The sequence below is a fragment of the Leopardus geoffroyi genome, chromosome B1 (assembly GCF_018350155.1).
Source record: "Leopardus geoffroyi isolate Oge1 chromosome B1, O.geoffroyi_Oge1_pat1.0, whole genome shotgun sequence".
Classification (NCBI taxonomy): Eukaryota; Metazoa; Chordata; class Mammalia; order Carnivora; family Felidae; genus Leopardus; species Leopardus geoffroyi.
In genome coordinates, this window is record NC_059327.1 from 199,196,982 (window position 1) to 199,222,417 (window position 25,436).

Genomic DNA, 25,436 nt, shown 5'->3' on the forward strand with positions numbered 1-25,436 from the left:
AGTCACCCGGCGGGGAGGCGGGAGGGGTGATAAGGAGGGTTTCTCTCCGGAGGTGAGCGCGGTTGGGCTGGAATGGAGAGTGCATCCGTTTGCTAAGCCCTCGTAGCCAGCACCACAGGCTGGAAGTCCAAGACCAAGGTATCGGGATGGTTTCTTCTGAGGCTGCACCACCTGGCCCGCAGACACCCACGTTTTTGCCGTGTTTTCACGTGGCCTTTCTTCTGTGCGGGAGCATCCCTGAGGTCTCTCCTGGTGTCCAAATTTTCTCCCCTAATGGGGACAGCAGTCCGATTGCATTAGGGCCCACTCGAATGGCTTCACGTAATTACCTCTTTAAAGACCCGATCTCAAAGCCGCAAATATTATGAGGTACTAGGGCTTAGGGTTTCAACGTTTGGGTTTTGGGGGGAACACCATTCAGCCCTTAACAGAAGGCATTCACCGGAAGGACAAGGAAGAAAACATTTTCCAACAGAAGTGACAGAATGGCCTTGAGGTCTCAAAGCAGGGCGGTTGAGGTGTTTTTGTGTGCAGGGCACACATGTGTCTCATTGGTGTTTGTGCTCTTCTGCATTTGTGTTTTCACTTGGTCCCCCCTGGAAGCCCAGGGGGAGCCCTCTTTCGTCTTTCTTGGTAAATCGAATTTTCCGGTTTCAGCACACATGTCTCTTCCTCAAGGAAGTTCTCCCTGATGCTCCTCCTTCAAATTAATCTGCACTTCCCTCTTTCAGCGTCTCCTGGACCGTGTAGTTCCTGTTTATTCTCTATCTGGGGCACCGGGGTCCAAGGGCACCTGACTCGGGACCCCCCAGACAGACCACTGATGAAATCCAAAGGCAGAGAAATGAGTGGCAGTGACGCAAGAAAGGAGTATATTTCAGGGAGGCCACCACGGGCAGGACAGTGGACTAGGGCTCAAAGACCGTCTCCAAAGTGCCGGAAGGGCTTCCAGGTTTATATAAGGAAAATGTGGAACAGAGGTTGGCGGAAGCGTGCAGGTGGGCAGTGAAGGTCAGATCGATCGTCGTCTTAGGGTCAGTCACACGGCGTCTTCCTGGCTCAGGGTACGCCTTGTGGCTTGAGGGGGCAGTTTCAGTTCCCAGCAGGGGATGCTTTGCCCGAGTTAAGAAACGAGCTGGAAAGAAGAACTTAGTCTGTTGGAAAGTGCAGACTGAGGTCAGATGGAGGGATTTGAGGTCCTCATTCGTGAAGGCTCTGGTGGCCGCATATGTGAGTTGTTCACCATCATACCCTCAGTGGGGAGCATACAGTGACACTCCATAAAGTTAAATGAATGAGGCGAAAACTGAGACACAGCCTGTGGAGGGCAGGGGACAGATCTTGTCCAGGCGTTTCATCCTTACAACGCCTTGCACACGTCAGGCACACAATGTCAGTTTAACTGCGTCGGCCTATATAGTGTCTTAGAGTCAGTCACTAGAGAGCTAAGACAACCAGGCTTGCTTGCTTGAAGCCATTGCTTCTGTCATGGGATTGGGGGGAGGGGGCATTAGGAATAAGCCATTTGAAAACTGTGATGACCAAAGACAAAGGTCGGACCACTCTAAGGCAAGGTGGGTGCTGAGGTGTGTGAACTGTGGACCTTTGGAGAAGTATCCATTGGTGGCCCCAGGACAGAAACTTCTGCAAATTCTGGGTATCTGACCAGTTGGAAAAGTGTCCCAGGGAACAGAAGGGGCCCCTGCTCTAGGATCCCTCTCTGCAGGGTAGAATTCCGTTCTGGCTCTTACGCCCTTTACAAGCACCTCTTCACATGTAAGCTGTTTCGTGTGTGTGTGTGTGTGTGTGTGTGTGTGTTCTCTTTTCCCATATTTTCCCAAGTTTTCCCAAATTTCCCTTTGAGTCCAGTTCGTCCATCTTCCCACCATCACATTTCGGTACAGATTTGTGGCATTTAAAACAGGAAATACCTTAGGAATTCTTTAACCAGTGGGGGACCTCTCCATTTTTACATACGGAAAACTGAGGCTCAGAGTCTCCAGCCGTGGAGACGCTATGTATTGAGCACCCCTGTGTTCAGGGCTCCCTTCTAGGTACCAGAGATACGCTGATGAATAAGGCAGATGTGGTCTGTGTCCTCTGGTCTTTGTTCCTGGTCACAGAGCGAGCAGCTGCAAACACGGAGATCGGTCTGTGCCCCTTGAGCCCCAGCACGACACCGTGTGTTGCTTTTGCCCATCCTCGCGTATGCTGTGCTCACCTAGGCCCTCAACTGACTGGATCCAAGGAAGGCCTTTCACCTGCCGAGTGGAACTCAGAGTAGGGGTTAAGCACGTGGGCTTTGGGGTCATTCCCTGGGTTTAAATCCGAACTCCGCCCCTTATTATCAGTTACTCACTAGCTGTGTCGTCTTCTCTGTACCCGGTCAGGTTGTCTCTTGCGTTGCAACAAACTGCCCCCAAACTTAGGGACTTAAAAACTTATTTTCTCTCACGGTTTTGTGGGCCAGGAATTCAAGCAGAGCTCCACTGGGCAATTCTTCAGTTCCATGTGATGCTCGCCTGGAGGCTGGGGCTGGTCTGGAGAGTCAGGTGTGGCTTTGCTGTCTGGTGGCTGGAAGGCTGGGCTCAGCTGAGTCCTTCTCCGGTTCCACATGTTCTCCAGTTGGGCGCCTTACAGCCAACCCAGGCTTCCAGAGTCACTGTTCCAGAAGACAGACAGTGGCAGCTGTCAGACCCAGAAATGAGCAGGGCTTTGCACCCTCACTTTTGCCTGTTGTTGGTTAAGACAGGCTGCTCAGATTCAAGGCAGGGAGAGACCTAGATCCCCCCTCCCCTTGGAGGAATGTCAGAGTTGTAGCCCTCTTTAATGGTCCCTGTGCCTCATCATCCTCATCTATAAACTAAGGGGGGTACTTACGATTATCGTGAGAATTAAATGCGATGAACTGGGTATGAGATGAGCATAGGGACTGAAAAAACACGTGTAAAGGGCTTAGAACAGTGCATGGCACGTTAGAAGCATTTTGTAAGCATGGGTCTTTATTATTACTGTCTTAGGTACATGATCTGTCGTTGTTTACACTTGTCACCCCTAAGACTCATGAGGAATATGAGATGTAAATTCTTTTTCCAGAGCTCTCTCTAATCGTGTTGGGGAGGTACAGAATTGCTGTCATGAAGCCATTAGAGAACTATACTGAGTAGTACAGAATAGTTACGATTTTCATAGTCCGTGTAAATTGTGTAACAGTTTCTAACTGTACATCACTTCTATATAGCTGGGAAATGTCTAAAGACATTTAGAGCACACTTGCTCATGTCTAAAAGACATCGAGAACATTTGCTGCATTTTAGCGTTAAAGCCTACAGAGGAAGGTTTTGTGTTGTATTTTTAATGTCCTTTTTCTCGTGGGATGTAGCATAGCACCAGAGCATGGGCTCCAGGGTTAGGAACTAGGCTTTAAATCCTGGCTTTGGAACACAGGATATTTAAACTCCCCATTTCTTAATTTCGTCTCTTCTAAAAGGCCGATAATAGGGTTCTTGTCGGATTATTGGAGTTAATGGATAGAATGTGCTTAACACAGTTCCTGGCCCGAAAATAGTGAATGATAGGTAATAACAAGAAGCCAGTAATCCTTTTCTTTTCAAGCAACTGATGGGGCAGGGGTAGGTAACTGAGTACTCTATCATTTGGCTGTTCGGTACCCTCGAAGATTTAACATGGGGCACTGCCCCACCACCTGACATAACGCTCCCCTTTCTGTATTCTTGGTCTGAGTGATAAAACCCTCTCCCCCTGCTTTAGTGTTGCTCTTTATAGGTGACATCACCTCTAATGCTAGTTTTCTTTGAATCCCACCCTGATCTCAAACCAGGAGATCATGCCAGTACCCCAAGCTTTACATGTCAGAAACTAAGCTTTCCGTGAAGAAATAGGGGAATCCAAATGAGGTGTAGAGCTGAGGGTGAGTGTTAGAGATTCGAAGTCGAGGGGTCATACAGTGGAGATGGTTTGCAGAAAGTTGGACATTTGGAGCTACTGGTCAAAGCTAAAGTGTCCCATTTTGGGGTTGTCTGCTTCGAGCAGATGAAGGCCAGGAGTAGATGTGATTTTCATGGGACAGAGAAGGGGGCCCAGGGGCTGAATCGTAAGGGACATTACCGCTTGGTAAGGGGCTCGCCGAGGAGGACGTACAGGATAGAGAGGGAGCAGATCAGGGGCTTGGTAAGAGGAGGGCCCCGGGGGAGGCAGGCGTGTCCAGAGGGAGGTGCGCAGACCGCACCCCACAGGCTGTAGCTGGGGAGCGGCCCCTGCGGGCACGTGTGTAGCAAGACGCGAGGTGAGAATAGAGTCCTCCGAAAGCAGAGCCGGACGTGGAGTGGCTGCTTTGAGGGGTGTCAGAAAACGCGCTGTGATGAATGGATGTGCCCAGAGGGACGGTTTTGTTGTCCTGTTTTCTTCTGCTTTTTTTCAACGCGAGGCAATCTTGGTGTGTTCGCAGGAACTGGTGGGCCAGGTGGGGACAGAGCAAAGCAGTGAAAAAGCCGAGAATGAAGCCAAGTGCTGGGGGAGGCCGTGGTGGGGGCAAGGGGAGGAGGAAAGCTGGCTTTGCAAGGAAGGCACACTTCATCCTGTGAAGCTGAAGGGGTCGAGTGAGGGACGAGCGAGAAAATTGGAATTACGAAAATAATTTAAAGGCACTCAGGTTACATCAAGTTATCTGTGGACTCAACCTTCTTGGTGAAGTCAGGTCACAGTCACTTTTATGGACGAGGGAGACAGACCTGGTGGAAATGAAGAGAAGGGAAAGGGCCTAGAAGAGTAGCTGTGGGGCTGGAGGGGGGGTGTCAAAAAGACGTAAAGAGACATCACTAACTGTTGTTCGTTAGCAGCAGAGGTTAGCCAGCGTGGATCTTAATGGGTGAGTGTCTGCTCTGTGCCAGGCAAAGGTGAATAAGGTGGTCCCCTCAGAGCTCACAGCAGAGCTGGAGACGCAACTGATGGAACATAAGGATAGGTTATCTGGGGAGGCAGGTGTGGGGTGCCGTACGATTGCAGAGGGGGGACCCCAGACTTGAGGAAACACTGGGGAGGAAGGAACACGTTTCCGAACGGCAGGAAAGGCTTCTAGGAGATGGTGACAGCTCAGCAGAGCCCTGATATTTGGAAGAGTCCAGTGTGGATAAAGTATTCCCAGGACAGGAAGTATCAGAACCGAGGGCTTTGGGGGCAGACAGCAAGGCAGGGTCCTGTAATCTGCCTGCCCCAGGACCAGCTGGAACAAGACTGGACAAAACCCAGACGGTGTCCAGGAACCGGGACTTTTCACAGGGTCTCTGGGTGCTCTTTAGAGAGAACATTTGTTGAATACTTAATATGTCTGTTGCTGTTCTCGATGTTCATGTGGGTTCTCACAGTTGTCTCCGTAACCCGTGAGGTAGGGTGAGGAATGTGGACATGGAGATAGTCACTGCCCAAAGTCACGTAGGTCATGAGCAGTGGCTGGGGCTCCGCACTCTCCCCAACACAGCTTGTCTGGGGAGCCGCAGGTAGCGTATTTTGGTGGGCACCTAGGGGGCATGGGAGGGGATAAGGCGATGGTGATCACGATGGGAGAAGGGGCTGTGTTCAAAAGCTTCGTTTTGGCTTCGTGGTTTGGTGACTTTTTCCATCATGCTTCTGCACTGAGGATGAAAGCGAACGAAGAGACCACACCGTTGCACACGGCCATTGCGGCACACGCCTGCCCCAGGCTGACTTCATTTGTCCCCACGACTTCTCTTCCCTTCAGCGTGTCTCCCTGGATTGTGCTCCTGGCATGAACCCGTGCCTTCCTCTCCTGTGTATTCAGGTGTCTGAGCACTGTATTTACGTGGTTGTGTGTCGTGTACTTGTGTGTGTGTGCATGTGTGTGTGTGTGTGTTTAGTAGAATTTAGGCTTCGTGAGGGCGGGGACTTGGTATGTTTGCTGGTTCGTTGCTGTAGCCCTAGAACCTGGCACACAGAGAGGTTGAAGAGATGTGAGACCTTCCGTGTCTGAAAGAGGGTGTCCCATCTCCTTCAGTCTTAAAGTCAGCGTTCTTGAAAAGGCCTGTAAGATTCTACATGGCCTGACCCTCTCCCCTTCTCTCTCTCTCCCTCCCTCTCCCTCCCTCCCTCTCCCTCCCTCTCCCTGTCTCTCTCTCTCTCTCTCCCTCCCTCTCTCTCTCTCTCTCTCTCTCTCTCTCTCGTATGCACATACAAGCACTGACACACACAGCACATCATGTCCTGCCACTCCCTTGGCTTCAGCGCTCTCAAGCTCAGCAGGCGCCGAACGCTTTCTAGTCTGTGCACGTCGGGTACGTGCAAGGCGGGTATTTGCTAAGGTAGCACCCCGTCAGAGAGGCAGGAAGGAGCAGACGAGTACACGTGCTGCTTTGTGATATCTTTGTTATTAGTGTCTCGTGATGGAAGTTAATTTGTTTTGACTTACACCTTATTTCTGCAGGTAAGTTCCTAATTTTCCTCACCTTCTAATTCAGCGCCCCACGTATAGGCGCTCAATAAATACGGATTGGTCTTACCCACTTGGCTTTTCTCTACCCTTCTAAGTGTTTACATGCACACGCTTTGTTGTTGTTGAATTATTCCACAGTAGAAACAAGAGAAACACATATAGCATTATCGTGGTCGTAGTCTACATTTGCACTGTCAAATCCCGTGGCTCTTTAAATAAATTAAAGGTTTAGTTCCTCAGTCACACCAGCCACATTTCAAGTGCTTAAGGCTGCTGTATCGAACGGTGTAGATGCGGAACATTTGCATCACTGCAGGTAATTCTGTGAAACTGCACCGGTCTCGATGCTTAAGACCCAGGGTTTTTTATGCTTGTTGTTGGTTTGTTTGAAGGAGCCATGACTGAACCGCAGGCCAGTCCGCGGGTCCTGGGGCCACGTAGCTCCCAGTCACCCCTGGGTCACGGTCTATTTCGTGCTCTTCCTCACAGGTCTCCCGGGTGTTTGAGCATGGACCCGGTTGCCACCCACAGCTGCCACCTCCTTCAGCAACTGCACGAGCAGCGTATCCAAGGCCTGCTTTGTGACTGCATGTTGGTGGTGAAAGGGGTCTGCTTTAAAGCGCATAAGAATGTTCTAGCAGCGTTCAGTCAGTATTTCAGGTACGTGTTGTAGACTTTGTTCTTCTAACCGTATGGAGAAAAAGCTCTTGTAGCGTGGATGTATGTTGACTAAATTTTATTCTCTCCTTGGATTTCACCTGTTCTTACCTTTTGTAGCGCTTGGTGCGAGTTTTGCTTTTTGTATTTAGAGCAGCCTGAGAGGAAAAGAGCCTTTTGACCAAAAACTGTTTGGGCTGATTGAAAGTGTGTTGCCACTTTGTCTTTAATAGCTCTAATCAATGTCAGGTTTCTCTATGTATTTCTTACCCTTTTGTGGTAAAAAGATTGAAGAATAGAATTCCTGGTGAGAACTTTCTTGTGATAAGAAACTGAAGGGGGGAGGGGCGCCTGGGTGGCGCAGTCGGTTAAGCATCCGACTTCAGCCAGGTCACGATCTCGCGGTCCGTGAGTTCGAGCCCCGCGTCGGGCTCTGGGCTGATGGCTCAGAGCTTGGAGCCTGTTTCCGATTCTGTGTCTCCCTCTCTCTCTGCCCCTCCCCCGTTCATGCTCTGTCTCTCTCTGTCCCAAAAATGAATAAATGTTGAAAAAAAAAATTTAAAAAAAAAAAAAAAAAAAAAAAAAAAGAAACTGAAGGGGGGAAAACACCCTACATACTGATTTTTTATTAAAATATTTTCATTTTTGTTTTTCACTGGAATAGTCTAAGAAAACAGGTTTGAACTGAATTTATTTCTTCCTATACTCATTTTTAGATTGTTAGACATTGTTGGAGTTAAGTGTTCTACGTACATTTTCTGAGTAGCTGAGATTTATCTCTCTGTAAGCACTGAAGCTTTTTTTTGGTACCTTTTTTCCCCTTAAAATGCATACCGTTTCATTGCTCTTGTAAATCGTATATGGAACCTGACTTAATCTGTCCGTCAAATTAAACCTCCGCCATCATCCATGGTTTAAGTACACGTTGTAATGAACGGATCAGCTCACTGAGGTAATCAGCCCTTTTTGTCCCTGTCCCTGTCCCTTTGGTCCCAGACTCTGCTTTCCCTGCCCCTTTTTAATTTGTGCTTCCCTCAGGCAGGAACAGAGCTGAAGGCTATTTTGGGGAAGCAGGTGATTGGATTAGGGAAAAGGTCCACAAACTTGCCAGACCACGTACCTGACCCAGCTTGGTGGTTTAGATGCAGCACAAACTCGTTCACCTGGAACTTGACGCGGGTGCAGAATAAAGCGCGTGGGCGTTGTGCCCTTTTCCCTCCTTCACTCCTGGGGCTCCTCTTGTTCTCACTGCTGGCTTGTGGGCCGTTGGGTTGCAGAGAAACCTCTAACAGATCTGATTACAAAATGAGTGTATATCAAGTCCCTAGAGTTGTCAGATTCACAGAGACAGAAAGTAGAGTGGTAATGCCAGGGGCTGGGCGGGGGGGCGGATAGAAAATTGTTTCGTGGGTATAGAGTTTCGGTTTGGGAAGATGAAACGTTCTGGAAATGGACAGTGGTGATGGGGGCACAGCGATGTGAATGTACTTCATGCCACTGGATTTCCCGTTGGAACTATGTTTAACATTTTTAACCACTTAGGAATGGACCAGATGGTAAATATTACGTATATTTTGCCACAATCAAACAAACTAAAATTAAAAGAATGAGTGTCGAGTGTTGGTTTCTTATAGTTGTTTTTATTTTTAGACATTTTTAAGGCACTTAGATGTGGAAATGTTTTTGTTATGTGTTTTATGGTCTGAAATATAATTTGCCAGACTAGACATGAAATACTCTATCTGTATGCAATCGATCATACATATGGATAATTATACTTTGAAAAGAACAATGAGTATATTTCAGAATTTTACTTTGAGATCTGTTTGGAAGGTTGAATATCCAGCACACTAATTTAATTCATCTGAATTGCTTTATTGAACAGCTTGCCAACACTTTTTAAAGGATTAAAATGTACTTCATTTAAAAATCTTGGCATGTAGGGGCACCTGGGTGGCTGAGTTGGTTGAGCATCCCACTCTTGATTTCAGCTCCAGTATGATCCCAGCGTCATGGGATTGAGCCTCATGCTCAGCGCGGAGCCTGCTTAACATTCTGTCTCCCTCTCCCTCCCTCTCTCTCTCTCTCTCTCTGCCCCTCTCCCCCTCTCACACTCTCTGTAAAGTGAAATTAATAACAAAAAATAAATCTGAGCATTTACAGGATAGTATTCTTGAATATTAACATGAGTATTATTCATAAGAAAAAAGTAATCATACTATAAACAGCTATCCTTTCTCTTATCAGGAGCCTCTTTCAGAATTCTTCAGGCCAAAAAAGTGATGTTTTTCACCTGGATGTTAAAAACGTCAGCGGCATCGGACAGATCCTGGACTTCATGTACACGTCCCATCTAGATCTTAACCAGGACAACATACGAGTAGTGCTGGACATAGCCCAGTGCTTGCAGGTTCAAAACGTTCTGAATCTGTGTCACACGTTTTTAAAATCAGCCGCTGTGGAACAGCCCCCTGGCGTGTCCTGTAACAGTACGTTCTCCCTGCAGAGCGCTCTGGCTGCTGACGCTAACTGTGTCGTCAGCGAAAACTACCCTCCTCCTTTGCTGCAGGAGTGTCCCGCGGAGGTTCAGCAGAGTAAGGTGTTGGATGAACCCCATTCTCACGCTCCCCCGTCAGTTAATCTTCATCACCCTGCGGGCGAAGCGCCCAAACCGGTGCCCGGTCCACTAGAGGCCAGCGGCCCAGAGCTGCCTCTCAGGCAGAGCTACTGCTACAAACTCCGAAACTTCTACAGTAAGCAGTACTATAAACAGGCTGCCTGTCCCGGTCATGGGAGGGTGGGCGAGGCGCCCTTCCCGTCCAGCACCCCCACGGGCCTCGGTGCCGGGGAGCGCCAGCCTGGCGCAGCCGGCGGGCCCGCATGTGGGCCGGAGCCTGCGGGGCTCCTGCCTCCGCACTGCTCGGCCCCGCCCCTGAGTGAGCCGGACCCGGACCCGGAGTCCGACAGCACACGCCAGCCCCCGGCCAAGCAGATGAGGCTCAAAAAGGCCATCCACCTGAAGAGGCTCAACTTCCTCAGGTCACGGACACCCGCGGAGCCGGCGTCTGAAGCCCGGCGGGAGGACGGTGTGACCGAGCGGGCAGGCCCTGCCGGCGGAGATGCGCGGGAGGAAGCCGGTGGCCCCGGTGCTGAGGGACGAGGAGGCGGGGAGCTCATCGGCTCTGAGCACTCGAACTGCGTGAACGACACGGAGCGGCCCGAGGACCCCGCGGCGCTGGAGGACCAGTCCCAGATGCTCCAGCCACAGAGACAGTACGCGTGCGAACTGTGTGGGAAACCTTTTAAACACCCAAGCAACCTGGAGCTTCACAAACGGTCTCACACAGGTACACTGATTCAGTGCCCGCAGGCAAAGGAAAGGACCTGACCCAGACGCTCAGACACAACTGCCTGCTCTGCTTTTGTAAGAAGTTTTGCTGTTGCTCGATGACGCCATTGATAATCCCCCAGAAAATCCAGGAGCGTTAGCTGCTTTTTCTCTGACGTTGTTGGTGATTACTCTTAAAGAACGATCTCGGAGTTCTGTAGACGCTTTCGTAGAACCAGTTGCAAAAGATGGCACACTTTTCGTTTTTAATCGTGGCTTTGTGTGATAAACCTTCCAGCTTTGAAGAAACGTAGCGAATTGTTTTGACGCGCTGAAAATCTCAGATATGTTCTAAAACGGATAAGCTGTATTTGCTCTTTAGAATTAGATGAACTTTATATTTTTTTAAAGCATGATGTTGTAGGTTCATCCAGACCAAAATAACTGAGGGTAATAGTGAAAGGTCTCTGGGAAGCCGTGTTAATATCAGATTTTTTCAAATTGCGGTTTGGAAGGAAGAGGTACACTTTTTAATAAGGATCAGCTTTAACCTTTTGATAATTGGTTTTCAAATGGTAATTCTTCCATTTTGAACATTGAATTTTCAGAGGCTTAGTCCCTTAATTCATACCTCGTCCTTTCTCGAGAAAGTTTATTTTTTCCAAATGCTAAGTGTCACAGATACGACGTTATACGACACTTATATGTTATACGACTTACGTTATACGACACTTACGTGTTACTTTCCTTCCTGTAGTTAAACTGGGTGACTCTACTGCACGTGAATTAATGACAGCTCCCCTATAAGCATGAGAAGTAATATGCTAACGGGTGCTTCCAGCATAACTGCTTTTAAGGTGCTTGTGCCATTGTGATCATGTCCACGTGCCATTCTGTTAACCACTTTGGGTTGCCCACGGGCTTAGGTGTTTGCTACCTCGTTGCATTATCGAGGGACTTCTATATGGCAGCCCTTCGTTTTCATGTGTTTGCATGTAAAGTGCTTTCGTTGGTGGTAGTGGTTCAGAATTATGTGAAGGCAGTGTCGTTGGCTCAGCGTTGCCTGAAAAAAACTTGTTTTATTTAGGTCATTCTGTTTGCTTAAATTTCCTGGAGCCTAACGATCGTTATGATTTTTATTTGAGAACATCTCTCTCTAGCTTTAAAGGAAACAAATTACATTGTTCTGAAGGAACATCTTCGGATGCCAGTATCACACAGCCATGGCACAGGTGTTGAAGGGGACAGAAATTGGGAAGGCGGCAAGCAGTTCACTGATTACGGTCTGGGGAGCCCTTCCAGGGGGTCTGTGGGGCCTGAACTCTTTCCATCAGAGTCTGCGATGTTACTTGCCCTCTCCTTTCCTGCTCCAGGCGCACAGTGGAGTCAGCTAAAGGCTGCGGCCGCTCTGGTGGCCGCCGAGAGGTCTGATGGCGTGTTCTGAAGGTCTCCGTTTCCATTTCTGACGTGGGCTCTACCCACCGATGTAGCCTATGTAAACCAAAGCTCTTTAGGGCCATCAGTTATTCAGAGTGCAAAGGGGTCCTGAGAGCAGAAAGGGAGGCCCCCTGGCGTAGGGTGATTGGCCCCGGTCACTCGTGAGTCTCGGCGACTGGTGACCTCTCGTTTCAAACTGTTGTAACTCAGAATGGGGTCTTTCACTTGACATTATCGTCTTCCCCATAATTTCAGACGTAAATGTAGACACCAAATACAGGATTCGTGTGATTGTAATTACTCAGGGTCGGAACTTCCGGCTTGTCCTTGAGGAAGCCATTGAACAGTTTTAGGAAGCCGTTCAACTCAAAAAATATCCTGGCAGGAGCTCAGCGAGCTAGCAAGGTGCCAAACTTCAGCAACACAGGAAGAAGGGAAACGTTCATGTTTAAAAAAAGAATCTTAATGAAACCACTTGATTTGAGGGGGATTCTTGGTCTTCAAAGCATAGTAGGTTTTATAGGCCACAGGGGGTACCTTGAAGTACGCTTTTCCTGTTCTCTATGCCGGGTCAGAGCTGCGGTGGTTCCCCTGGGGTGGCGTCCACTCTGGACAGAGGTCGCCCGTCTGTTCTGTTCCAGGACGCAGAGGCCAGCGGTGGCCAGGGAAGCGCATCTCCCTGCTGAATCTTGTTTTCCCCTGTAAGTGCGCGTCAGCCACCGAAAGGCGGCGGAGAGGGGTCTTCCCCGGCACGCTGGAAGTCCACCCCTGTGTGGCCGCCTCGTGTGGTGCGAATGAGGCTCCCGGGCCGTGTCGGAAACTGGTGGTAAAGGACTCAAGCCGCTGCTGTCCGGCAGGTCGCCTCTGCGCCGTCCAGGGGGGTGCGGGACAATCAGGAGGACGTGGGGACTCTGCCCACGCTCGTACTTTGGGAAAGAAGGCGACGCTGCCTTCTGAGAGGGCAGCGGAGATGGTGTAAACATTTTAAACAAAATTGTGGTGCCGATGTGACTAATGATTTTACAAGTTGTTATTTTGTTTTGTTTCAGGTGAGAAACCTTTTGAATGTAACATTTGTGGGAAACATTTCTCTCAGGTGGGAATACTCTTATTTACTTTAATAATTGGAAACCCGAAACCCAGTGCTTTTTTTTATTATTATTACAAATAAGACCTACATTTGGACTTCTGAGAGAAACCTCTGGTGGTGTCTGTAACGTTGACTTCACACTAAATCGGAAGAAAATAATTTCTAAGGAAAACAAATTTTTAGATCATCAGGGGAAAAACAGCATTTTTTGTAAGGGTGTGAACTTCCCCCCCACTTAAGGATGGGTCCGATCCTGGTATGTTTCTTCTCTTTCGTGAACGAGCTTTCCGGTAAACCACAGTGAGCACCCACCCACCTGGAGGCCGCAAGTGCCGGGCTGCGTCCAGGACAAATGTCCCCTTCCTCCGGCTGGCACATCAGTTGTTAGGATGCGGGGAACAGAGCAAGCATTTCTCGTTCCTGCTTGGCCCGCCTTTCAGCTGACCCCTGTTTAATGATCATTGGGACACGTATAAAGTCTCCCCATCCAGCCAGTGTTTTGGTCCCTCCTATGCGTGCTGATCTGGGCGCTGGACGTAAACACCCCCTAGAGAGTTAACGTGTTAGAGGAAATTCTGAACGTAGACTGGTGGCAACCCACTTCTGAAGTAGAGGGAGAGCCCTGCTTCTCTGTCATGTGCCGGGCGCTGGCATTTTAGAGGGTGGGTGAGGCCGGCTGCTCGGCCCCGGGCACATGGGCCCGCCGAGGAAACAGCCACCGCACGCCGTCGTTCCACTGGCGGGTGCCGTAGATCCGGTCGCAGCTCGTGCAGACACTGTGTCACCGGGGCCAGGACTCTGGGCTGGGCCCTGACCCAAGAGCCCTCCAGGCCACAGCGCTGGCCGCAGCGCTCCCCAGGGCACGGAACCTCCGTGGCGGTGCCGTCTTCTGGCACGTCCCCCACGGAGCCAGCTCTCCGGGGTCCCCTTCGTTCTCCCCCCCAACCCCCAAACCTGTGCCCTCAGGGGCTTTTCCCTCCCACTGCCACCTGCCTGCAGGGATTCACCGAGTCCGGACCCCTGCCTTTGCGTCTTTAGTCCACACTTGCCGTCCAGGAGAACTCTGGCACCCACACTGCATCCAATAGGTTTTTGAGAAGCGAGGGGAGTCCTCTCTCCTCCAGCTGGCAGTTATTCAAGGCCCTGGCGGCTTCAGGATGGCCTCGCCTGGGGCTTCCGAGCTGTGGCCACGACGATGGGCAGTGTGGATGTGGATCCCGCCCCTGGCCTGCTACTCAGTGACCTAGGGCAAGCCACCCCACCCTTTGCAACGTCAGCTTCCTTGTCTGTGAAACCAGGGAAAGGAGATGACTGACCCTGGGGAGCATGTGGGGAGTAAACGAGCTGGTAGGAGTAAGAACTCCTTTCTGCCTGGCACGTAGTTCGTACTCAGGGGGCGTCATTATCTCCCGTCCCAGGGCCGCCCTCTCCATTCTTGCAAACCAGTCTTCCCAGGGCACCCCCCTCCCCCCACCACCATCTTAACCTCACAGCTTTGGGGTGGAGGAGAACCTAAGACTTGGACTAATGACTATTAACAATTAGCAGCCATCACTCCCTGGCCCACATTGTCCTAATTCTTAAATCAGGATTGTACTACCTCATGCAAGTGTCAGGAGGAGTAAATGAAACAGTGGACACGAAAGCCCTTCGGACGTTTAAAATGTGATGACGGCTTAGGGTCTGTCCTCTCCTTGCATGGAATCCTTCCCTGGCCCTTCTTTGCTAATCAGAGAGAACCGGACATTGAAGCGTCCGTAGTCAGCCTTCAGCCTCCTCTCCCGGCATCGATGGCAGGTCTGGCCTCCAGAGATTCTGATTTGGTCGCTTTGGGGTGCGGCCCGGGTGTAGGGATGTGTTAGTACAGCGATTTGGAAGTGTGGCTGAGGTTGAGGACCGCTGCTCAGACCTCGTCCTGCACTTGCCCTCCGGAGTCCCATCAAGGTGGCCCTGATGACTGCCGCTCCCGAAATCCTCCTCTGCTGGGGTCGGTGATTTGTCGGAGTTTTGTGAACATAGGATTATGTATACTTGCAGTTTTCAGATGCATATTGCTGTTTTACTTCATAGTGAAATTATGAAATTTTTTGTGAACAAGGACTTCTGTTTAAAAACCACTCAGTAATAAGTGTTTGTGGCAAGCGTGGGGTGTGCTGGGGAAATATGCATAGGGAACAGCATGGGCAAAGAGAAGCGAGTGCTCGTCTCTGCCTGGAAGAAGTGGTGTTCGGGGTGGGTGATGAAGACGTGAAGTATGTTACGAGATCGCTCAGGTGAGCCCCAAAGACAAGCAGACATTTGATAAGCCTGGGGGTCTCTGGCATTGAGGAAGCTGTCGCGTTGTGGATACAGGGATACTTTGTAAGTAGCGCCCGCTGACCATCTCCGCCTTACGGCAGGCAGTCATTTTTTCAATTTTTTTAATTTCTTTTTTGTATTATTTTTTATATTAAGTATAATTTATTGTCAGATTGGTTTCCATACAACACCCAGTGCTCATCCCAACAGGTGCCCTCCTCAGTGACCATCACCCACCCTCCCCTCCCTCCCACCCCCCATCAGCCCTCAGTTCTCAGTTTTTAAGAGTCTCTTATGTTTTGGCTCCCTCCCTCTCTAACCTTTTTTTTTTTTTTTTCCTTCCCCTCACCCATGGTCTTCTGTTAAGTTTCTCAGGATCCACATAAGAGTGAAAACATATGGTATCTGTCTTTCTCTATAGGACTTATTTCACTTAGCATAACACTCTCCAGTTCCATCCACGTTGCTACAAAGGGCCATATTTCATTCTTTCTCATTGCCACATAGTATTCTATTGTGTATATAAACCACAATTTCTTTATCCATTCATCAGTTAATGGACATTTAGGCTCTTTCCATAATTTGGCTATTGTTGAGAGTGCTGCTATAAACATTGGGGTACAAGTGCCCCTCTGCATCAGCACTCCTGGATCCCTTGGGTAAATTCCTAGCAGTGCTATTGCTGGGTCATAGGGTAGATCTATTTTTAATTTTTTGAGGCACCTCCACACTGTTTTCCAGAGCGGCTGTCCCAGTTTGCATTCCCACCAACAGTGCAAGAGGGTTCCCGTTTTTCCACATCCTCTCCAGCATCTATAGTCTCCTGATTTGTACATTTTAGCCACTCTGACTGGTGTGAGGTGATATCTGAGTGTGGTTTTGATTTGCATTTCCCTGATGAGGAGCGACGCTGAACATCTTTTCATGTGCCTGTTGGCCATCCGGATGTCTTCTTTAGAGAAGTGTCTAGTCATGTTTTCTGCCCATTTCTTCACTGGGTTATTTGTTTTTCAGGTGTGGAGTTTGGTGAGCTCTTTACAGATTTTGGATACTAGCCCTTTGTCTGATATGTCATTTGCAAATATATTTTCCCATTCCATCGGTTGCCTTTTAGGTTTGTTGATTGTTTCCTTTGCAGTGCAGAAGCTTTTTACCTTCAGAAGGGCCCAATAGTTCATTTTTGCTTTTAATTCCCTTGCCTTTGGAGATGTGTCGAATAAGAATGAGGTGGAGCAGATGTTTGCGGTTACAGTGTATTGGAGTGCTCCCATGCTGTTGCTGGAATGTTTGCTTTGGTAGAAGGGAGTTTGTAAATATTTTCCCTTCTGGAAGTCTCGGAAGTGAGAAAACAGATTCACCAATGAGAATTAATCTTTTATGCTGTTTCCTCAATTTATATTTAGTAGAGTCAGTCTTGGGGGGGGGGGGCAAAAGTTACCCATAACCTTGCCGTTGAGTCCGTAAGCAGTACGATATGTGAGCTTTGCAAAGCTACCGTAATTCGAGACTGTGGCAACAGACGACACCTGTTAATATAATTGTGGACACGGTCTGTGCGCGGATCTCAGCACTGGGGGTCCCGCATGCGTTAGAGTATGAGTGAGGCTCTGTCCGAATGCAGGGTGTCCGTGCGGGGTAGAACCCGGCCCCATAGGTGCACCCGGAGGAGACGTGAGGTAGGGGCAGGTCTGGAACATCTGTGACGCGAGAAACGGGAAGAGGAAACCTTGTGCACCGAGCTGTCTTTCGGGAGAGGACTGGAGTTGTGTCGTCTCTCCAAAGAGGCAGGAATGGAAACTTGGAGTGACCGGTGCAGTCGGTGCCTTCCGGAAAGAGGTGTCCCGTGTGTGGGGCGCAACTGAGGGGGCCCACCTGGAGATCAGTGTGCTCCCCCCGGGCACGGACACAGCCTGACAGGTGACAGGGTTTGGGCCCGTCCAGGGGAAAATGCAAGAGTAAGAGTGTTTTGATGAGCTTTTCCTAAGTTGTTGAATTTTGAGCCGTGAGGTGGTATGTCCCACACTCCCGTTGTTTAGGAGACATCTCTGTGCTAATCTCCAGATTTTTTTTCCCTGTTAACTTTTGTTATTTGGTGAAATCCTAAAGTCCCAAAACTCCTGAACTAGGTGACTTTTAAGATCTGAGATCCCTTTTATCTCTAAGATGGTATGACTCCTCTATGAATAATCAGCTGCCGTTGGAAAAGTGTTCTGATAGAGAATATGTGTTTGGTTTGCTCGTGTTTAAATGCTCACGGCCTCGTGCCTATTAGAAAGGGTTTATTTTTTAAATTACTCAAGTCAGGTGTTCTTTTCTGCAGCAGAGTTTTTCTGTTCACAGTTCTGACAGCTCCCTCCTAATTTAAAATATCTGCTTAGAAGGAGTAGAGCCTCCTTTGCTGCTAAGGTTCTTGAGCACAGACAGTGAATGCCACAGGCTTGGGAGTCCACAGACCTGAATCAGGATGTTTGATCCCGGCTGTCGGAGCCCAGGCTGATGACTTCCCTCCAGAGCATCCGTTTGCTTTTCCGTAGACCGCGATGCTACTACTTTATAAGGGAATTGTGACTAGGTGACAAGTTGTCTGCGGCTGCTAACTTAGCCGCTTCATTCCTGGTAACCTCCGAATCATCGGTAGCAGTCACTGTTACTACCGCTTGCTAGAGAGTTCCATCCGAGATGTGGACCAGGTACTTAGCATGTAATGAGCACGAGAGTGAAGGCTTCAGTAAAGGTCAAGTACTCTGGGTCCCGGTTTGCTGTGTCATTTGGCATAAATCGTTGAATGCATTATTGGACTTTTTTGCCTGAATCTTTCAGTGTTTCCTCTGCTTTTATACCATCGGCCAGATCGATATGTGCTCCTTTATCTGGGGGAAGATTTTCATGATCCATTTCTATTTACTAAAGAGCTACAAAAAAAATTTCAAGGGGTTGTTTTACTACTGCTTATTACACTATGTTAAGTGGAAGATCATTTGATTATACTCGCTTTGAAAACGAGTAATTGTGACGCTTCAGTTAAAAAGCAAGGGCTCAGTGCTGCTAAGCACTGACTCAGAGAATGCATTTCAGTTGTGATACATCATTTACAAAGTAACTTAAAAAGAAGGACCTATGGGGCGCCTGGGTGGCGCAGTCGGTTAAGCGTCCGACTTCAGCCAGGTCACGATCTCGCGGTCCGTGAGTTCGAGCCCCGCGTCGGGCTCTGGGCTGATGGCTCAGAGCCTGGAGCCTGTTTCCGATTCTGTGTCTCCCTCTCTCTCTGCCCCTCCCCCGTTCATGCTCTGTCTCTCTCTGTCCCAAAAATAAATAAAAACGTTGAAAAAAAAATTTAAAAAAAAAAAAAAAAAGAAGGACCTAATTTAACAGATGAGCCGATGGTGCTATTCAAATTGTTATGTAATTGATGCGCTTTTCTGGAATTTGGGATTGACTGACTTAAAACAGTCAGTGGTACATTATCTCACCTCCCAGGAGCTGTTTCCCCAACAGCCAAGTGACTCTTGTACGGAATAGTCAACACAAGCCAGTTTATTCACAGAAACTTGTGAGTTCAGACTCCCACAAACCCATGTTACTTTCTGGCCCAGCTGTGTAACAGGGGCAGTTACTTATTTATCTGAATCTGAGTTTTTCATCTAGAAGAGAGATCTAATTACTAAGAGCAGCTTAGTGATGTGTGTAAGGGCAGGCAGACGAAACGTATACGGCTGTTGACACTTACTGTTTTATTGTTGTCGATAGTCATTCTGTTAAAACCTAGGTATTTACCAATGTTTTGCCAAATCCTTCCTCTTTAGTTACCTCAAATAAACCTGAGTTTTTTCGAAGCCATATTTATCATATTCTGAAGTACCTAACTGTGTGATCTCCCAGAGCCTGACTCACAGAATCTCCATGCTCTGTAACATGAAATCCACAGACCACACGTTTTCTACCTGTAAGTTTCCACTCAGAAGTGGACTTCAGACCATCTTCAAACGTATAACCGTGAACTGCCTGCATTTTATTTAAAATCTAGTTTGCAGATTTACAAAGCCAAATTTGTTAGTTGGCCATTACTGTTCATTCTCTCTCTTTGGCTTATTTTGTGCATAATGCCGGCACATTACTACCCTCGGGCACATTCATTCGTTTCAGTGTCTTTATAACAGAACACTGTAAAAAATTAGGAGGGGAAATGACAGATTGAGTCTATTAAATTCCAGCAGTGGAGGATTTTGTTTTCAAATCCTAATTTGAAACATTAGCCAGGAGCTTTTTTAGTATAAGGCGATTGCAGTTTCAATTTTAGTGTACTTGAGGCAAGTTAATATTGATTTCCTATTGATCTTTGCATGGAAACCTATTTTGCGATCCCCATTTAAGTAAGTTACTCTCTCTCGGTACGTACGTTAAGAATTGTGTACAAATTGAATTGTCTGTACTGATCCTCAGAACAAGCAATAAAAACTCAATTATGAAAGGAAAATAAAAAAAGAAATAAGTTACTCTCTGCGAAGCCCTGCTAGTTTCAGCAATTAGGAACATAAACGGCCCAGCAGCGAAATGGCTCCTGAGTCTCCTGCTTTGCGTTTTTGCACAAAGGTAAAAGAAAGGACAGCCCAGTCCGGTACAACAGAGCCCAGGGGAAGTGCTGTTTGCACGGGTCTTACCTTCTTTACGAACCAAAGCATGTTTTTAAAAAAGAAACAAGGAATCCTGAAATAACCAAGTACAGACAGATGCTTTGTTTCCAAGTGATGCCTGCGTATAGATGGTCCAAGTTAAAAACACCAGGTAAAGCGGACCGAGGTCTGTTTGAAATGCAAGCTTAGCAGCCCCCACAGTGTGAGGGGCCCATTTGCCGGGGAAGCAGCACAGCGCGTACCCGCGAGGCGACAAGCCAGGGGCTCACAGGGAGCACTGGGGTCAGAAGTGTGCCATCAGGCATGTCCGTGCGATCTGCAGATTGCCGGGCAGGCCCAGGCCCCCGAGTGAGGACGGGGCTGTCCCTGGTCTCCCTGCATGCGGCTGCTTTGAGCTGTGCATATGTAATCTTCACCTGGAAGTTGGACCAGGACCTGGCTCAGTCTGTTAGTTTTCCTTTTGAATTTACAGAACCTTCAAGAAAACTGGTCATTACTGGCATGCGTTTTCTCCTCCCCTCTCTTACAGGCGGGTAACTTGCAGACTCACTTACGTCGGCACTCTGGTGAAAAACCATACATCTGCGAAATCTGCGGAAAGAGGTCAGTGCTGGGCTCGTTCCTCTGTTTGTAAAGAATAACTCGTGTCTGTCTTTGAGTTCGGTGTTCTCTGGGCCACCTGTGGGCTCACCGCGTAGCTAAGGAACGCAGGTAAAGTCAGACCCTCCGGCTTTTCCATAACAAAAAGAAAGAGAAATGTTCATTAAGAGAAAGAAAATCTAGGACACAGAGTCTTAGGAAATGGGATTTTACATGAAACAAAATTATACTAAAATTTCCATTCATTCCAAGAATGTCTGTTAACATAGATCATAGATCCATGGGGACGAGGAGGTGACTGTCATGGGGTGGGCAATGAGACTCGCAGCCAGGAAGGGCTGGAAGGGCCCTGAGCTGAGTCAGAAACAGGCCTTGAGAGCTCAGCAGTGCGAGTGGCCAGCTGGGCAGGGCTGTGACTTGTGACAGAGTCGCAGTGGGGACCTTCCTGCCCTCCCTGGGCCGCTTGTCTGGAGTCTGCACGCTTTTAACAGGCACCAGCCACAGCGCTTCAGTCATTCATTTATTTAACCAACATTTGTTCGGCACCTGCTGTATGCTAAGTGCTGTGATGGGAACATAAACAGTATAGGGGTCCCTGGCTGGTTTAGTGGGTTAGGCATCAGCCTCTTTTTTTTTTTTTTTTTTTTTTTTTTTTTTTAAATTTTTTTTTCAACGTTTATTTATTTTTGGGACAGAGAGAGACAGAGCGTGAACGGGGGAGGGGCAGAGAGAGAGGGGGACACAGAATCGGAAACAGGCTCCAGGCTCCGAGCCATCAGCCCAGAGCCCGACGCGGGGCTCGAACTCACGGACCGCTAGATTGTGACCTGGCCGAAGTCGGACGCTTAACCGACTGCGCCACCCAGGTGCCCCAGGCATCAGCCTCTTGATCTCAGCTCAGGTCTTGGTCTCAGAGTGAGACCAAGACCCACGTGGGCCCCACGTGGGCTCACGTGTGAGTTCAAGCCCCACGTGGGCTCCACGGTGGGTGTAAAGCCTTTGTTAAAAAAGAGAAGGGGAAAAAAAAAACAGTACAGGTTCTGCCTCCGATAAATTCATAGTCAAGGGCGGTGGGCAGAGACGGCTTTGGGGACAGTTTGAGTCAAAGTCCTCCAGTATGGGGTGCGGCACGTGCTGTGGGGACGCTGGAGGAACCCCTTGTTCAGGTCCGGGAAAACCACTGTCTGCAGATGGGAGAGAACAAAGAAAGAAAGGCTGCCTGGCCTGGCACGTCTCCCTTTCTGCCGTGGCCGCTTCAGCACCGTGGGCACGTTTCGTGCCGGGGGTATCGCACACCCCTCGCCTCGGGCGCCTCCGGAGTGAGCCCCCGCTTCTTCAGATGGTGTCACTTCCCTTTGGCCTTGTTTTACAACGTGGGTTAAATGTGAGCCTTCTGGACTCCCTTTAAAAGCAAGGCATGTATTTAAAACCATGTCCACACACGTGTTGTTGCAAACAGAACCAGTTGTACAACTAGGTGTGGTGGGAAGGAAGCGTGTTTCTGTGGCCGAGACCTCCCTGAGCCAACTCAGTGACCATCTCTGAAGAAGAAAGAGTGACGAAACTAGGTAGAAAAAAAAAAAGTCATTCAGAAACAAAGCACTTGCATCATTTTCTACTTTCTTGTAAAAAAGAGAAAAAAAGTAAAGATTTTTAAAAATGCACATTTCAAATGAAATCAGGCCACATCTGGTTCGTTCTGCAGGGATGTGGGGAGCAGCCCATCCGTCCCCCTCAGTGACTTGCAATTGTAAAGATGTGCACCAATGTGGAAAGAAATTCTTAATTGGGTTTCCGAATGTCACGGCAGGTTCGCAGCCTCTGGTGACGTCCAGCGCCACATTATTATTCACTCGGGAGAGAAGCCACACTTGTGTGACATCTGTGGGCGAGGTACCGCTGAGCGTTTTCCTTTTCTTTCTCGAAGACCGCTGATGAAAACGGCCTCAGGTCCTTGAGCCGAACGCCTCTTGTGGTCTCTCTAGGCTTCAGTAACTTCAGCAACCTGAAGGAGCACAGAAAGACGCACACGGCCGACAAAGTGTTCACCTGTGACGACTGCGGCAAGTCCTTTAACATGCGGAGGAAGCTGGTGAAGCACCGGGTCCGGCACACGGGAGAGCGGCCGTACGGCTGCCCCGCCTGCGGTGAGTGGGTGACGCCCGCGGACGCGGCCCCCCAGGTGCCCGCCCTGTCACTGCGTGGTTCACCTCCCTTTCCTCGGGGGCGACACGGACGCGGTGCTGTCCCCTCGCCCCCTCCCGCGGGGTCTCCTCTCATCCCTCCCTGGGCTCGCGTGTCAGACGTTCGCGGAGCTGCCCCGAGGTGCTCTGGGCACGGCCGAGTCCGGCTGCCGCGGGCTCCTGGCCGGGTCCGCGGGGCGTAGACAGAAAAGTGTGGAAGGGCGAGGTGTGCAGCAGCGGGCGTCAGCACAGCCGCCTCGACGGCAGGGCCTGGGGGCTGCCGGCGGACTGTCCTGCTGGAGCATCTCCAGCACGTGGCAGGGTCAAGAGGGAGGGCTTCTGGGTCACGTGCGGTGAAGCAAAGGGCGCTTCTGTCCGCAAGGACGCGGCAGCGAAGTGGCCAGAAAGGGAGGGTGGGCTGGCGGCCCTCGCTTCTGAGGGGCCTCGCCGCCCGGGTGAGGGAGGGCGGACTCTGAGTTACCTGTGTCCCTGTGATCGTGGAGGGTTTGAGCCTCTGGAGGAGAGAGGGTGTGCGTGTGTGTGTGTGTACACGTGCGTGCCTGTGACGAGCACTTCACCATGCCGACTGAGTCATGGAGGAATCAGTGAGTAACGATTTTTACGACTTCCTGTGTGGAACAGACGGGGAGAACGTCCAGAGTCCTGCTGTGGGAAGGTTGGAATTGGGCTCTGCTCGGAGCGCCTCCTCCTAATTGGAGCTGGAATCTGGAACAGGGCAGGACTTCTGGGCTGTAGCCAGAAAGTACCTTTGTTTTTGTCTCCCACTTAAATTGTACACAGATCTCATCTCCTGGATACAAAGTTAGGCAACTCCATGACTCTTCTCATTACTCTTAAAAATAAAATTGGGGCGCCTGGGTGGCTCAGCCGGCTGGGCGTCCGACTTCGGCTCAGGTCATGATCTCGCGGTCCGTGAGTTCGAGCCCCGTGTCAGGCTCTGTGCTGACAGCTCAGGGCCTGGAGCCTGCTTCGGATTCTGTGTCCCTCTCTCTCTGCCCCTCCCCCACTTGGGCTCTGTCTTTCTCTGTCTCAGAAATAAATTTAAAAAAAAAATTTTTTTTAATAAAATAAAATTGGTAGTACCTGGGTGGCTCAGTTGGTTAAGCGCCTGACTCTTGATTTCAGCACAGGTCATGATCTCACGGTTTGTTAGATTGAGCCCCACCCATGTTAGGCTCTGGGCTAACAGTGTGGAGCCTGCTTGGGATTCTCTCTCTCCCTCTCTCTCTTAATAAAAGAGAAAAAAGAAAAAGAAAAGGAAAGCAATTGTTACTTTAAATCACAAATGCAGTCTCAAACCACTAATTTAAAATGTCAGTTCCAAACGATTATTACAGCTGTCAACTTGATTTAAGATTAAATTCTCTCTTCCCTCCCCGGCTAGGGCTGGCTTAGACCCCGGTAGAGGAGGAAGCAGAGGAGGACCCTGCCTGCCTCAACTTATGTTTCCAGCCCTTTCCCTCCCCTCACTAGCCATGGTTTCTGACTCTGATAAGGTCAGCCTGGGGCCAGGGGAAGAGAAAGAGAGCGCAAGAATGTTCGTTCTTATAGGACAGGTTCAAAATTTTGTAACCGCTTTATTGAGGTAAAAGCCCCATACCATAAACTTTACCCATTTATTTATTTATTTTTTTTTTAATTTTTTTTTTCAACGTTTTTATTTATTTTTGGGACAGAGAGAGACAGAGCATGAACGGGGAAGGGGCAGAGAGAGAGGGAGACACAGAATCGGAAACAGGCTCCAGGCTCTGAGCCATCAGCCCAGAGCCCGACGCGGGGCTCGAACTCACGGACCGCGAGATCGTGACCTGGCTGAAGTCGGATGCTCAACCGACTGCGCCACCCAGGCGCCCCAACTTTACCCATTTAAAGCGAACAGTTCAGTGGTTCTGGTATATTACTCACAGAGTTGCACAACCCAACCCTCACCATGGTCTATTTTAGAACATTTTCATCACCCCAGAAAGAAACTCCACACCCACTAGCAGTCATTCTTCGTTCCCACGCCCCAGCCTAGGCAACCATTAATCTGCTTTCTCTCTCTGGATGTGCCTGTTCTGGACATTTCGTATAAACGGAATCATTCAGCATGTGGCCTTTCATGACTGCTTTCACTCAGCAAGTGCGCTGCGAACATCGGCGTACTACTTTGTGTGGGTGTGTGTTTTCATTTCCTTGAGTTCAGAAGACAGGTTCAGTTTTAAGATGGCTTCACATTCTGGGCTTTGCAGTGAATAGAGAGCTCTTCCCTCTCCCTCCTCCACCCTTCCTCCCTCTGTCCTCTCCCTCCCCAGACTGCCTCCTCCTTCCCTTCCCTCTTCTTCCTTTCCCAGCATTTCTCTGCACTTTCCAAGGTGCAGACATGCATTTTCCTCTAGCCCTGGGTTTTAGCAGTTTATTCCCAGGAGACTGTCTCTGTTGAGGTCTCATCGCCCCTCTGGCCAGTCCTCACAGGCTGGACTGAAGATGGCTCCAGGCAGCTCGCTTGTGAGCACCCTCGTTGAGTCCATGGAAACGCAGCGTCCTGCACTGCCTGGGACTGCGGGCCACAGCCGTGCACGGCGACCGTCCTCTCTGCCACCAGCACGGCCAGCCGGCTCTCACCGGATTCCCCAGGCAGGAGGCAGGTGCTGCCCCGTGGTGTCCTCACGGCAAGGATGGCTGTGAAGTCTGGCCCCCTGTCTTGCCTCTGGGATAAAAGAGAGAGACTAGCCACGGTCCTCTC

General features: G+C 49.5%; 1 protein-coding gene across 2 annotated transcripts in view; it reads left to right on the forward strand.

Annotated features, from left to right (window-relative positions):
* ZBTB49 (zinc finger and BTB domain containing 49) overlaps positions 1-25,436 on the forward strand; it is a 28,259-nt gene that overhangs the window by 631 nt on the left and 2,192 nt on the right. The window contains exons 2-7 of one of the 2 annotated variants that reach the window (XM_045474557.1): positions 6,956-7,126; positions 9,371-10,470; positions 12,938-12,984; positions 20,437-20,510; positions 22,318-22,400; positions 22,493-22,654. In XM_045474557.1, the coding sequence (XP_045330513.1) occupies positions 6,975-7,126; positions 9,371-10,470; positions 12,938-12,984; positions 20,437-20,510; positions 22,318-22,400; positions 22,493-22,654 (1,618 nt within the window). In that variant the 5' untranslated portion in view covers positions 6,956-6,974. The remainder of the gene's footprint in view (positions 1-6,955; positions 7,127-9,370; positions 10,471-12,937; positions 12,985-20,436; positions 20,511-22,317; positions 22,401-22,492; positions 22,655-25,436) is intronic. The other variant, XM_045474558.1, reaches the window with a different exon arrangement.